The 14,496-nt window shown below is 41.4% G+C and overlaps 1 protein-coding gene across 2 annotated transcripts in view; it reads left to right on the top strand.

Moving 5' to 3' along the window:
* Nucleotides 1-14,496, top strand: part of LOC129829894 (lysine-specific demethylase 5B-B-like) — a 34,666-nt gene that overhangs the window by 4,625 nt on the left and 15,545 nt on the right. For both annotated transcript variants that reach the window (XM_055891893.1, XM_055891892.1), the window contains exons 8-16: nt 147-268; nt 568-726; nt 921-1,040; nt 1,395-1,553; nt 1,734-1,915; nt 2,121-2,283; nt 2,391-2,510; nt 2,652-2,846; nt 4,794-4,975. In XM_055891893.1, the coding sequence (XP_055747868.1) occupies nt 147-268; nt 568-726; nt 921-1,040; nt 1,395-1,553; nt 1,734-1,915; nt 2,121-2,283; nt 2,391-2,510; nt 2,652-2,846; nt 4,794-4,975 (1,402 nt within the window). The remainder of the gene's footprint in view (nt 1-146; nt 269-567; nt 727-920; nt 1,041-1,394; nt 1,554-1,733; nt 1,916-2,120; nt 2,284-2,390; nt 2,511-2,651; nt 2,847-4,793; nt 4,976-14,496) is intronic.

The following is a 14,496-nucleotide window of genomic DNA, read 5'->3' as shown; positions in this document are numbered from 1 at the left end:
CAATGTATATTAATATGTACGCTAGTGTGCATTTTGGAACGTAGTGTGTGATATTTGGGCTAGGGAGTATGATGCACCATGGGTCATTCATGAGTTAAATCATCTGGTGTTCCTCATTATGCTCATCATGTCATTTTTCTTTGCAGAAAAAGAAATTCCCATTCTAGTGAAACAGGAACCCATTGAGCCGGTGAGCGATGCAGATGAAAACAAGTCTCGATATAAGAAAAAACCCAGTCTTGATGTCCCACCTCCTGCAGTGAATGTAGTAAGTGTGGATTTATTTGATCCATTCTTTGGATGAGAGAGAATACTCTAAATGGATTATCAACATTATTGCATCTTTACACCAGAACACGTTTTATACATTTTTGTGCAGCATATAGGTTTAAAAAAAAGTTGAATTGTAGATCCTTTGGTTATTCCACTTCAAGAATGTGTCATGTTTTTTATAGATGGTTCTGTTGGTATTATATAGTTCATTCGTTGTGTATTAACTGGAGTGAAGAGAATGCTTCTCTCAGGAACGACTGGAACAAAGCCCTTCTTCCCTCCTCTGTTCTGTAGGTGGACCTGTATATTTGTCTGGTGTGTGGCAGTGGGAGTGACGAGGATCGTCTTCTGTTGTGTGATGGCTGTGACGACAGTTACCACACCTTCTGTCTCATACCCCCTCTAAACGACGTCCCCAAAGGAGACTGGAGGTGCCCCAAGTGCCTGGCTCAAGTGAGTAGTGATGTCTTTTCACCTCATCACACCAATAACCACTTATACACTTCACAGTCAATCTGTACTGGCTTCTGTGAATGTATGATATGAATGTGTTCAGCTCTTATGTATACATAATACCTTTGTTTGTCTGTGAAAAGAAAACTGTTATTAAGGTGTGCTTTCTACCCCTTGTTGTTTATTTTGAATAGGAGTGCAGCAAACCTCAGGAGGCATTTGGTTTTGAGCAGGCATACAGGGACTACTCTTTGCGGGCTTTTGGTGAAATGGCAGACTCCTTCAAATCTGATTACTTCAACATGCCAGTTCATGTAAGTAGAACATATCTAATCATCAAGGAAGTTCTAAGAATTTTGACCTGTTTTAATTTATTCACAACTGTCATAAATGGAATATGAAATAGCATTTTTAACATTTCATCAGGGATTGGCCATCTGGCATTTTGGGCAAATGCCAGATGGGCTGGTCCATTTGTTAGCCCAGTGGGCCTATCTAGCTTCAGTTTTTCTTTTTTTTTTAACAAAGTGATCATTATTTGGCTAATAATGGGGGCCTCAGATTTTTTTCTTCTTCCCCGCATGGGGGGGAATGGGCCGGTTTTAGAAATGTCAGGGCCGATTTCTAGTCCTAGTCCGCCCCTGCATTTAATTGTGCATTTGTTTCAGATGGTTCCCACAGAGTTGGTGGAAAAAGAGTTCTGGCGCTTGGTGAGCACCATCGAGGAGGACGTCACAGTGGAGTATGGAGCGGATATAGCCTCCAAGGAGTTTGGGAGCGGATTCCCCATCAGGAATGGAAGATTTAAGGTTTCAGAAAAGGATGAGGTAGGCACCTGTATTCAAATGAATGACTAACCAAACCAATATAGTATATCACACAGTAGACTCAGGATAAAACGACAGAACTTTTTGTTCAATCTCATGGCTTGTCAATGTACCATTGTATCGGAATAAAACTTTTTTTTTTAATGCTCAAAATGCTTTCTTTCCCATGATGTCTTGCAGATGTACCTGAAGTGTGGCTGGAACCTGAACAACATGGCGATGATGGACCCGTCAGTGTTGACTCATGTCACAGCAGACATCTGTGGGATGACTCTACCTTGGCTCTATGTAGGCATGTGCTTTTCCTCCTTCTGCTGGCACATCGAGGACCACTGGAGCTACTCCATCAACTACCTGCACTGGTACTGATGTTTGTTTAGGGATGTTGAAATAAAAAAATGAAGTAGTTACATACAATCATAACACACCATTTTGCTTATGATCATTGCTATTTTGTTTTCCACATTTTCTGTATGGAGTCAAGACACTATTTACGTTTAGAATTTCACTTTAAATGCTTTGTTTGCATGATGTTCCTGAATCAAGCTCTGTATTTGTTTGTGAAAGGGGGGAGCCGAAGACGTGGTATGGAGCACCTGGCTTTGCTGCAGAACAGCTTGAGGCTGTGATGAAGAAACTGGCTCCAGAGCTGTTTCAGATTCAGCCTGACCTCCTCCACCAGCTGGTCACCATCATGAACCCCAACACCCTCATGTCTCACGGGGTCCCTGTAAGTTTCTGTGTAACTAGACTTACAACCATGTATTTCCATAGAATAGTATATAATTCCACTAACAGATACATTTTCTCTGAAATCAATATTTTCTGTGTCCCCAGATTTACAGAACAAATCAGTGTGCTGGTGAGTTTGTCATCACCTTCCCCAGAGCTTATCACAGTGGTTTCAACCAGGGTTTCAACTTCGCTGAAGCTGTAAACTTCTGCACTGTGGACTGGGTAAGATACTCATTGGCTTCAAGAGGATAGACCTGAGAATTTTCTCTTCCTTTACCTGAGCTTCTCATTGCCATTATTTTGGAAGGGGTAGTTTATGTGAAGTGGACTGTTTACTAATAGTCTCTCTTTGATTAATCTCAGATGGCATTAGGCCGCCAGTGCGTTGACCACTACAGACTGCTGCATCGGTACTGTGTTTTCTCGCACGACGAGATGATCTGCCAGATGGCCTCCAAGGCCAACAGTCTGGACGTGGTCCTGGCGTCGGCTGTCCAGAAAGATATGAAGGATATGATCAGAGAGGAGCAGGACCTACGAGATAAAGTCCGCAAGATGGTAAGGCGCCCCCACAACAGACAGAATTATACAGTTGAAGTCGGAAGTTTACACACTTAGGTTGGAGTCATTAAAACTAGTTTTTCAACCACTCCACACATTTCTTGTTCACAAACTATAGTTTTGGCAAGTCGGTTAGGACATCTACTTTGTGCATGACACAAGTAATTTTGCCAACAATTGTTTAGACAGATTATTTCACTTATAATTCACTGTATCACAATTCAGAAGTTTACATACAGTAAGTTGACTGTGCCTTTAAACAGCTCGGAAAATTACAGAAAATGATGTCATGGTTTTAGAAGCTTCTGATAGGCTAATTGACATAATTTGAGTCAATTGGAGGTGTACCTGTGGATGTATTTCAAGGCCTACCTTCAAACTCAGTGCCTCTTTGCTTGACATCATGGGAAAATCAAAAGAAATCAGCCAAGACCTCAGAAAAAAAAAAATGTAGCCCTCCACAAATCTGGTTCATCCTTGGGAGCAATTTCTAAACGCCTGAAGGTACCACGTTCATCTGTACAAACAATAGTACGCATGTATAAACACCATGGGACCACGCAGCTGTCATATACCGCTCAGGAAGGAGACGCGTTCTGTCTCCTATAGATGAACGTACTTTGGTGCAAAAAGTGCAAATCAATTCCAGAACAACAGCAAAGGACCTTGTGAAGATGCTGGAGGAAACTGGTACAAAAGTATCTATATCCACAGTAAAACAAGTCCTATATTGACATAACCTGAAAGGCCGCTCAGCAAGGAAGAAGCCTCTGCTCCAAAACCGCCATAAAAAAGCCAGACTACGGTTTACAACTGCGCATGGGGACAAAGATCGTACTTTTTGGAGAAATGTCCTCTGGTCTGATGAAACAAAAATAGGACTGTTTGGCCATAATGACCATCGTTATGTTTGGAGGAAAAGGGGGGAGGCTTGCAAGCCGAAGAACACCATCCCATCCGTGAAGCACGGGGGTGGCAGCATCATGTTGCGGTGATGCTTTGCTGCAGGATGGGACTGGTGCACTTCACAAAATAGATAGCACCATGAGGAAATAAAATGATGTGGATATACTGAAGCAACATCTCAAGATGTCAGTCAGGAAGTTAAAGCTTGGTCGCAAATGGGTCTTCCAAATGGACAATGACCCCAAGCATACTTCCAAAGTTGTGGCAAAATGGCTTAAGGACAACAAAGTCAAGGTATTTGAGTGGCCATCACAAAGCCCTGACCTCAATCCTATAGAATATTTGTGGGCAGAACTGAAAAAGCGTGTGCGAGCAAGGAGGTCTACAAACCTGACTCAGTTACACCAGCTCTGTCAGGAGGAATGGGCCAAAATTCACCCAACTTATTGTTGGCAGCTTGTGGAAGGCTACCCGAAATGTTTGACCCAAGTGTAACAATTTAAAGGCAATGCTACCAAATACTAATTGAGTGTATATAAACTTCTGACCCACTGGTAATGTGATGAAAAAAATTAAAGTTGAAATTAATCACACTATTATTCTGACATTTCACATTCTTAAAATAAAGTGGTGATCCTAACTGACCTAAAACAGGTTATTTTGACCAGGATTAAATGTCAGGAATTGTGAAACTGAGTTTAAATGTATTTGGCAAAGGTGTGTAAACTTCTGACTTCAATTGTATATCAAAATACATTTGACTTCTCTTTTTAAGTCAGTCTCAAAAAGAAGACATTCTTAGAGGAATATGTCATTGCTTTATATTTGTATTTTCCAGAACACAATATATTGATATTAATAGGCAGAGGAATCAGACCTAAACAGTAGACCACTGTTTTGATGTATGAATTTACAGGAATATCAAACACTAATGGGACATTGTTCACGCCAATTAAGGAGAACTGTCTGTAAATGCGTACATTAATACGGTCTCTCTGGGGTCTCCATTTATAACATGTTTTTGTATTGTTCCCCAAGGGGGTGAAGCATTGCGAGCAGGCGGAATACAATCTCCTGCAGGATGACGAGCGGCAGTGTGCCAAGTGTAGGACCACATGTTACCTGTCTGCCATCACCTGCCCCTGCAGCCCTGGCCGGCTGGTCTGTCTCCACCACATCCAGGACCTCTGCTCCTGCCCCCTCACCAACTACACACTGAAGTGAGTAATGTCCACCAATATACTGTCTATGCCATCTACAGATGTCAGATCTTTACTTGATCACTCTTTTGTTGCGGATTATTTTCCTGCTGCATTGGGAAATTCAAATGAGCCTCTTGTTTGGATTTATTTTTGCAGTTCTCGTTCTCTCCATGCGGGGGCAGTCAAGTCATTGGGATCAGGGCTCGCCGTCTTAAAATAATGTCCTTTCTCGCTCCCTTAAATGCTGTAGGCCTAAATCCTATTACTGCAACATTAAAATCTGCAAACATTTATCTGAAATGCAGCCATACACATCAACTGCCATTTTATATAGCTTAATAATATACAATAGATATTGCTCTCCGCTAAGCTATTACATACACTAGACACTTTATAGTTAGGCTATGTATAATTTTCATAGGTGGGTAGAGTGCTGAAAATCTGTGCTTAAGTAAAAGTACTGTTACTTAGAGTAAAAAAGTATCTTGTCAGAGAACTACTTAAGTACTAGTTACAAATTGAGTTTGGTAAAAAAAAAAAATACAGTTTATGGTAAATTGTGACTGGAAAAAAAAAAAAAGACAACTTATTATTATTAAACAACCACTTATTATTAAAGCCTGCCAGCACCATCTTGTAGAAGTCCCCCAGCACAGGTATGTCAATGAAGACTGACATCAAACAAAGATAAAGTTTCAATTACGGTCATTCAATGATGACCTAATATCTATCAATGTGTACAATTTCTTAAAGGTATATGGTACTCAAGGCATTGGAATACTTTTACATTTTCAATTGCATTAATGAAAATGTACAGAATTTCACTATCGTGTCAAGTATTTGTGATGGTGAATGCATACTAAAAAGACTTACACCAAGTGGGATGTTTAATTCTTCACTCAGAATGAACAGGTAAATCAAACAACAATCAATATTGCAACGTCATTATCAATCATATTACTAGTATGCAAATCAGACATATTTCACCATGGAATTAAATTGATGTTTAAAGTGAATTTTTTAGCATTTTAGATAACCCTTTTCCAAACCTTAATCTACTCCTTTTAACCTGCTACATTCATTCTCCAAACCTGCTACAAAAAGTCAATTTTGGACAAGCTGTGTCCCTTCCAGACAACCGGAGTTACCCTCCATCCTCCTCTTCAGAACCTCTCCTTTCCACATTGAAGGGGATTTTATTTTCTTGGCTTGCCCATTCTCCGCCCCCTCAGTTGGACTGCTACAAGCTGTAAATAGAAATGCATTTTTCTAGTAAATGGCACAAAGCTTAGAGTTGATACACTATGCTTATAGACCTTGTCATAGACCTTAAAGACCTTGCTTGTAGACCTTGTCATAAAAACAATGACATTTAGAGAAACACACAGTGGGAGAGAGCAATGCGTGGGAGGATGCTGCTGTGGACTGACCCGTTGATATAGGTAACGTTAGCTAGCTACATGGTTGACACAGCAGCTAGCTTAACCAGTTTATCTAGTGGCAACCGAATGTGAAAGCTAGTAAACTAAACCCACACACATCTGATTCATCTGTTCACTCTTTATGCCAATGACTAGTTAGCCAACAAGAAGACATATGGGGAGCTAAAAATAGACAAACTTTTTCTGTCAGATTCTGGGTGAGCCAAAACTAGCTAACTAGTTATTTGATTTGCACTTGTCTTCAAAACAATTTCAACAGCAGAATTATATCTTAACAATATTTCTTACTCCAGAAATACAGTGTACAAAACATTAAGAACACCTTCCTAATATCTACAAAGTGTCGAAAGTGGCCCATGTTGACTCTAATGCTTCCCACAGTTGTGTCAAGTTGGCTGAATGTCCTTTGGTTGGTGGACCATTCTACACACGGGAAACTGTTGAGCATGAAAAACCCAGCAGCGTTACAGTTCTTGACACGAAACAGAGTGCCTGGCATCTACTACCATAATCTGTTCAACGGCACTTAAATATTTTGTCCTTCTTTAACCCCTTAGACCCCAATAGAATTCTGCTGTAGATTACTGATCATTTAAGATGGAAGCTAATTTTCTCACACATTTCAAACAGACATAACAAATGACAATTTAACTTAGTTTTAAAGAGCATGACCTCTTCATTAATATGACGCCACATTAATTTTAACAAAGCAAATTTGAGAACAAGGCTACCTAAATTCTATCAGCATATTGATTGCACTATTCGCGGGGGTAATGCACTCGACCACTGCTACTCTAACTTTCGAGATGCATACAAAGCCCTCCCTTCGGCAAATCCGACCACGACGCCATCTTGCTCCTACCGTCTTATAGGTAGAAACTAAAACAGGATGTACCAGTGATGAGAACCATTCAACGCTGGTCTGACCAAACGGAATCCACGCTTCAAGATTGTTTTGATCACTCGGACTGGGATGTGTTCCGGTCAGCCTCAGAATAACATGGACCTATATGCTGTTTTGGTGAGTGAATTTGTAAGGAAGTGCATTGGAGATGTTGTACCTATACTGTGACTATTAAAATGTACCCTAACCAGAAACCATGGATGGATGGGGGCATTCACGCAAAACTGAAAGCGCGAATCACTGCATTTACCCATGGAAAGAGGTCTGGGAATATGGCTGAATATAAACAGTGTAGTTAATCCCTCCGCAAGGCAATCAAACAAGCGAAATGCCGGTGCAGGGACAAAGTGGTGTCGCAATTCAACAGCTCAGACACGAGATGTATGTGGCAGGGTCTACAGGAAATCAGACTACAAAAAGAAAATCAGACACGTCACGGACTCTGAAGTCATGCTTCCAGACAAACTAAAGACCTTTGCCCGCTTTGAGGATAAGTGCCACCGTCGCGGCCCACTAACAAGTACTGGAGATAATATACCACAATTACTTGAAACAATGAAGATACCAGGCCTGGTCTTCATAGCAGATTTTGAAAAGGTGTTTGATAAAGTATGACTAGAATCGTATATATAAATGCCTGGATTACTTTAATTTTGGTGAATCTCTTATATAATGGGTTAAGTGATGTACAGCAACCCCAGATGTAAAATAGTAAATAATGGTTACTTCTCAGAAATGATTGAGCTTTTAAGAGTAATAAAACAAGGCTGTACATTGTCCCCATATCTATTTATTATGGCCATTGAAATGCTAGCTATTAAAATTAGATCCAACCAAACATCAAGGGGTTAGAAATCCAGGTAATAAAAACAAGTGTCAATGTATGCCAATGATTCTAGTTTTCTTAAATCCATAATCTGGATCCCTGCACAGTCTCATTGAAGCTCTTGATCACTTTGCTAGCCTCTCTGGATTAAAACCTAATTATGACAAGTGTACCCTATTTACGTATTGGATTGCTAAGCTTTTACACTACCTTGTAGTTTACCAATAAAATGGGTGGATGTTGAAGTAGACATACTTGGTATTCACATCACAAAAAATATAAATGAACTTACCACAATCAATTTCAATAGGAAGTTAGCAAAAATAGATCATATTATGCAACCATGGAGAGGTAAATACTTCACATTGATGAACTCTCTGGTCCTATCACAGTTTACTTACTAATGGCACTGCCTACTCCAGATGACTCTTTAAAAAAAAAAAATGTATCATATGAGCAAAAGATATTTCATTATATTTGGAATGCTAAACCAGACAAAATTAAACATGCCTATTTATATAATGAATGAGTTTGGGGGGCTAAAATGATTAAATATTAGATTTAAACCTCACTGAAAGCTTCATTCATACATAAGTTATACTTGAACCCAAAATGGTTCTCCAGTAGACTAACAAAGGCTCATCTTTTGTTCATAAATGGCCTTTTTGCCTTTATACAGATTACATCTAATTTCCAACTAATTGAAAATGAAATTTGTTTAAAGTATCGCCCTTTCTTAAACAAGCCATACAAAGCTGGTTACAATTTCAGTTTTATCTTCCAGAAAAGAGAGAACAAATGTTAGGGTTAAATTCAAATATACTGATTAACAAAACATTCTTTGAAGAAAATGTTTAAATTGTATTATTTGTTTAATAATATGAAGAGAAATGGAGGAGGTAATTTTTTATCATAGGTACACTTCAACTGTGAGAGACGGAATCTAAAACAAAAATTCAGAAAATCACATTGTATGATATTTAAGTAATTAATTTGCATTTTATAACAGTTAACAACAGATAAGTTTGGATCACTGGAAGTTCACCCATTACTTGGTTAATGACATTTGAGACATAAACAACAAATGCCAGATGTCAGGCAGGGTTTGTCTGAGTGGAAATACTTTGGCTCCTATGCATGAATCACACATTTCTAGCAAATGTGGGCGAGGCACAGCTTGTTGCCTTTAAAAACAATGAGTGTATGACGACAGAAAAATACACTGCTCAAAAAAATAAAGGGAACACTAAAATAACACATCCTAGATCTGAATGAATGAAATATTCTTATTAAATACTTTTTTCTTTACATAGTTGAATGTGCTGACAACAAAATCACACAAAATATCCATGGAAATCAAATTTATCAACCCATGGAGGTCTGGATTTGGAGTCACACTCAAAATTAAAGTGGAAAACCACACTACAGGCTGATCCAACTTTGATGTAATGTCCTTAAAACAAGTCAAAATGAGGCTCAGTAGTGTGTGTGGCCTCCACGTGCCTGTATGACCTCCCTACAACGCCTGGGCATGCTCCTGATGAGGTGGCGGATGGTCTCCTGAGGGATCTCCTCCCAGACCTGGACTAAAGCATCCGCCAACTCCTGGACAGTCTGTGGTGCAACGTGGCGTTGGTGGATGGAGCGAGACATGATGTCCCAGATGTGCTCAATTGGATTCAGGTCTGGGGAACCGGCGGGCCAGTCCATAGCATCAATGCCTTCCTCTTGCAGGAACTGCTGACACACTCCAGCCACATGAGGTCTAGCATTGTCTTGCATTAGGAGGAACCCAGGGCCAACAGCATATGGTCTCACAAGGGGTCTGAGGATCTCCTCTCGGTACCTAATGGCAGTCAGGCTACCTCTGGCGAGCACATGGAGGGCTGTGCGGCCCCACAAAGAAATGCCACCCCACACCATGACTGACCCATCGCCAAACCGGTCATGCTGGAGGATGTTGCAGGCAGCAGAACGTTCTCCACGGCGTCTCCAGACTCTGTCACGTCTGTCACATGTGCTCAGTGTGAACCTGCTTTCATCTGTGAAGAGCACAGGGCGCCAGTGGCGAATTTGCCAATCTTGGTGTTCTCTGGCAAATGCCAAACGTCCTGCACGGTGTTGGGCTGTAAGCACAACCCCCAACTGTGGACGTCGGGCCCTCATACCACCCTCATGGAGTCTGTTTCTGACCGTTTGAGCAGACACATGCACATTTGTGGCCTGCTGGAGGTCATTTTGCAGGGCGCTGGCAGTGCACCTCCTTGCACAAAGGCGGAGGTAGCGGTCCTGCTGCTGGGTTGTTGCCCTCCTACGGCCTCCTCCACGTCTCCTGATGTACTGGCCTGTCTCCTGGTAGCGCCTGCATGCTCTGGACACTACGCTGACAGACACAGCAAACCTTTTTGCCACAGTTCGCATTGATGTGCCATTCTGGATGAACTGCACTACCTGAGCCACTTGTGTGGGTTGTAGACTCCGTCTCATGCTACCACTAGAGTGAGAGCACCGCCAGCATTCAAAAGTGACCAAAACATCAGCCAGGAAGCATAGGAACTGAGAAGTGGTCTGTGGTCACCACCTGCAGAATCACTCCTGTTTTGGGGGGTGTCTTGCTAATTGCCTATAATTTCCACCTTTTGTCTATTCCATTTGCACAACAGCATGTGAAATTTATTGTCAATCAGTGTTGCTTCCTAAGTGGACAGTTTGATTTCACAGAAGTGTGATTGACTTGGAGTTACATTGTGTTGTTTAAGTGTTCCCTTTATTTTTTTGAGCAGTGTATATTGGGCATACAACAATCTCAGCTCTGTGGATTTTGCTGCGAAGAGACAGAATCAATAGGGGCAATACCAGAATAAGTTATCTATGTAGCTTGTTTCTGGTCACAGGTTCAGGAATGGTTAAAAAAAATCACAACATGCAATTAAACTTAACCTTACAAATAGCAGTGTTGGGAAATTTAGAAAGCCAGTCAAATAATATAATACTCACAGGAAAGGTTTAACTTTAGCTCGCAATCTATGGATAATATACAATTTATAAGAGTTCAAGCATTTTGTAAAACATCACAATTGAAAAATATATGGGACATGGAAACCAAATGTGTGGTCTATGGTGATAGGTGGGATGGGCTGAGTGGCTGCGATTAAAGAGCTTATGTTTTGTAATATATTGTTATGTCACTACTTTATATTAAAGTAACAAATGTATATGTAAAATGTATGTATATGTAGCAAAAAAGCTGTAAAAAAAGATTTGCCCTCAGAGGGGGCTGGTGGAGAGGGGTTAATAAAAAAATATATATAAAAAAAAGAATTTATAAAAAGACTTGCTCCCCTAGCTAAGTCCTGAAAGACCCGCTGGCTGGTGTGTTTACGGACATATTCAATCGCTCCATATCCCAGTCTGTTGTTCCCACATGCTTCAAGATGGCCAGCATTGTCCCTGTACCCAAAAAGGCAAAGATAACTAAATGACTACCGCCCCGTAGCACTCACTCACTCTGTCATCATGAAGTGCTTTGAGAGACTAATCAAGGATCATATCACCACCTTACCGGCCACCCTAGACCCACTTCAGTTTGCATACCGCCCTAACAGGTCCACAGACAATACAATCGCCATCACACTGCCCTGTCCTACCTGGACAAGAGGAATACTTATGTAAGAATGCTGTTCATTCACTACAGCTCAGCATTCAACACCATAGTACCCTCCAAGCTTATCAAACTGGAGGCCCTGGGCCTCAACCCCGCCCTGTGCAATTGGGTCCTCTGACGGGCCGCCCACAAGTGGTGAAGGTATGAAACATCTCCACCTCGCTGACCCTCAACATTGGAGCCCCACAAGGGTGCGTGCTCAGCCCCATCCTGTACTCCCTGTTCACCCACAACAGCATGGCCACGCACGCCTCCAACTCAATCATCAAGTTTGCAGACGACAACAGTAGTGGGCTTGATTACCGACGACGAGACAGCCTACAGGGAGGAGGTGAGGGCACTCGTGGTGTCAGGAAAACAACAACAAAACAAAAGGAGATGATTGTGGACTTCAGGAAACAGCAGAGGGAGCACCCTCCTATCCCCATCGAAGGGACAGCAGTGGAGAAAGTTAAGTTCCGCGGTGTACACATCAACGAAAAACTGAAATGGTCCACCCACACACTGTGGTGAAGAAGCGCCTCTTCAACCTCAGGAGGCTGAAGAAATTTGTCTCGTCACCCAAAACCCTGACTTTTACAGATCCACAATCGAGAGCATCCTGTCGGGCTGTATCACAGCCTGGTACGGCAACTGCTCCGCCCTCAACCGCAAGGCTCTCCAGAGGGTGGTGCGGTCTTCACAACTTTTAACTGGGGGCAAATTTCCTGCCCTCCATGACACCTATAGCACCCGATGTCACAGGAAGGCAAAAAATATCAAAGACAACAACCACCCGAGCCACTGCCTGTTCACACTGCTACCATCCAGAAGGCGAGGTCAAGTACAGGTGAATCAAAGCTGGGACCGAGAGACTGAAGAACAGCTTCTATCTCAAGGCCATCAGACTGCTAAACAGCAATCACTAACTCAGAGAGGCTGCTGCCTACATGGAGACCCAATTACTCACCACTTTTAACAATGCCACATTGAATAATGTCACTTTAAATGTTTACATATCTTACATTACTCATATGTATATACTGTATTCTATACCATCTATTGCACCTTGCCTATGTCGCTCGGCCATCGCTCATCCATATTTATGTACATATTCTCATTCACTCCTTTTTTAGATGTGTGTATTATGTAGTTGTTAGAACTGTTAGGTTAGATATTACTGCACATGCGGAACCAGAAGCGTAAGCATTTTACTACACTCGCATTAACATCTGCTAACCATGTGTATGTGACAAATACAATTTGATTTCAATAGGAATAACACTCCTTGTCTCCCATTGTGTAAAGACACTATCAAAAACTTAACACTCAACACAACGAAAAACCCTGGAGTATTTAAATTGCTGTACTTTTGACTAAAATTACTCACTCAATGTACCAAGTATAATATACCTATAGATATTATTTACATATAGAAACAATTATGCAAAATGTGACCAGAGGACAATATTCAGAAAGTATTTCAAAACCCACACAAATTAGGCTATTTTGATTGACCTCCGTAACAATGTAAAAATGCAAACAACTATTTCAAAATGTAGGTAACCTCTCTTAATAAGATTTAGTACAGACCAGGCCTGACACGATGTAGAAATAGTAGCCTACTTTGACAATTCAGTGAATGCAACCAGTATTATTACATAGATAAATAAATAGAGAAGATACAAAATATTTTTAGGACAAATTCATAATTCACACTTTAGTGTTTTGAATTTAGCCAACAACATGTCATGGAGCTTCTGGAAGCACAGCCCCATCTTGCACAGAGCACCCAAAGGTGTTTTTTACACATTTCCCACGTCCACTCCGGATGCACACCACACACCATCTCTTGCTCCCTTCAAACTTCACCTGCTTTCAAATTAGTTACAACTCGGTCCACACGCCCTGGTGCCACACTCTTGGCTCCCCTCTTCCTGCCACTGTAGCCGTATCAAAGTGAATGCACAAGCTGCATTTGGAATGCCTTCAGAGACCAGGGCCTGTGGTTTCTGGGAAGGGGCCTTTGCAGGGTCCCCCACACAATGTAAGCATTTATGATGGTGATGTTGAGCATTCCCCAAAACGCATACTTCCACCATTTTTCTGCCTGTGTCCAACATTGTAATAGCTCCTCAGTTGGTCGAGATGGTCAACCCTGCCCATATTCTTGTTGTAATCTATGACAAGCTCTGAAACATAAGTTCCTGGCACTTTTAAAAACCACTCCAAAACCCCTGCCACTGTCATTTTAGGCCCGGGCTCTGTGGTACACGGGTGAATGGTGGGACTTGGGGCAGACACACATGGAAATGTAGGCTCCCCTCTTCCTGTCCCTCCGGTTCCATCACTCTCCTCCTCCTCTCCTTCCTCTCTCCCTCTAATCATCTATAATCACTCTTCCTCCCTGCCTTTTTCTGCTGACATCTGACTTGCTCCACATAACTTCCTTCGCTTTCACTGACCTAGAGTAACAGAGGGAGAGGATCAACAAAAAGGATTATTTATTTTATTTAACCTTTATTTAACCAGGTAGGCTAGTTGAGAACAAGTTCTCATTTGCAACTACGACCTGGCCAAGATAAAGCAAAGCAGTGTGACACAGACAACACAGTTACACATGGAGTAAACAAGCCAATGACACAGTAGAAAAAAGAAAGTCTATATACAGTGTGTGCAAAAGGCATGAGGTAGGCAATAAATAGGCCATAGGAGAGAAATTAC

This window comes from Salvelinus fontinalis, chromosome 31, assembly GCF_029448725.1.
Source record: "Salvelinus fontinalis isolate EN_2023a chromosome 31, ASM2944872v1, whole genome shotgun sequence".
Classification (NCBI taxonomy): Eukaryota; Metazoa; Chordata; class Actinopteri; order Salmoniformes; family Salmonidae; genus Salvelinus; species Salvelinus fontinalis.
The sequence above is the reverse complement of the archived record's forward strand: the minus strand, read 5'-3'. Positions and strand labels throughout refer to the sequence as shown.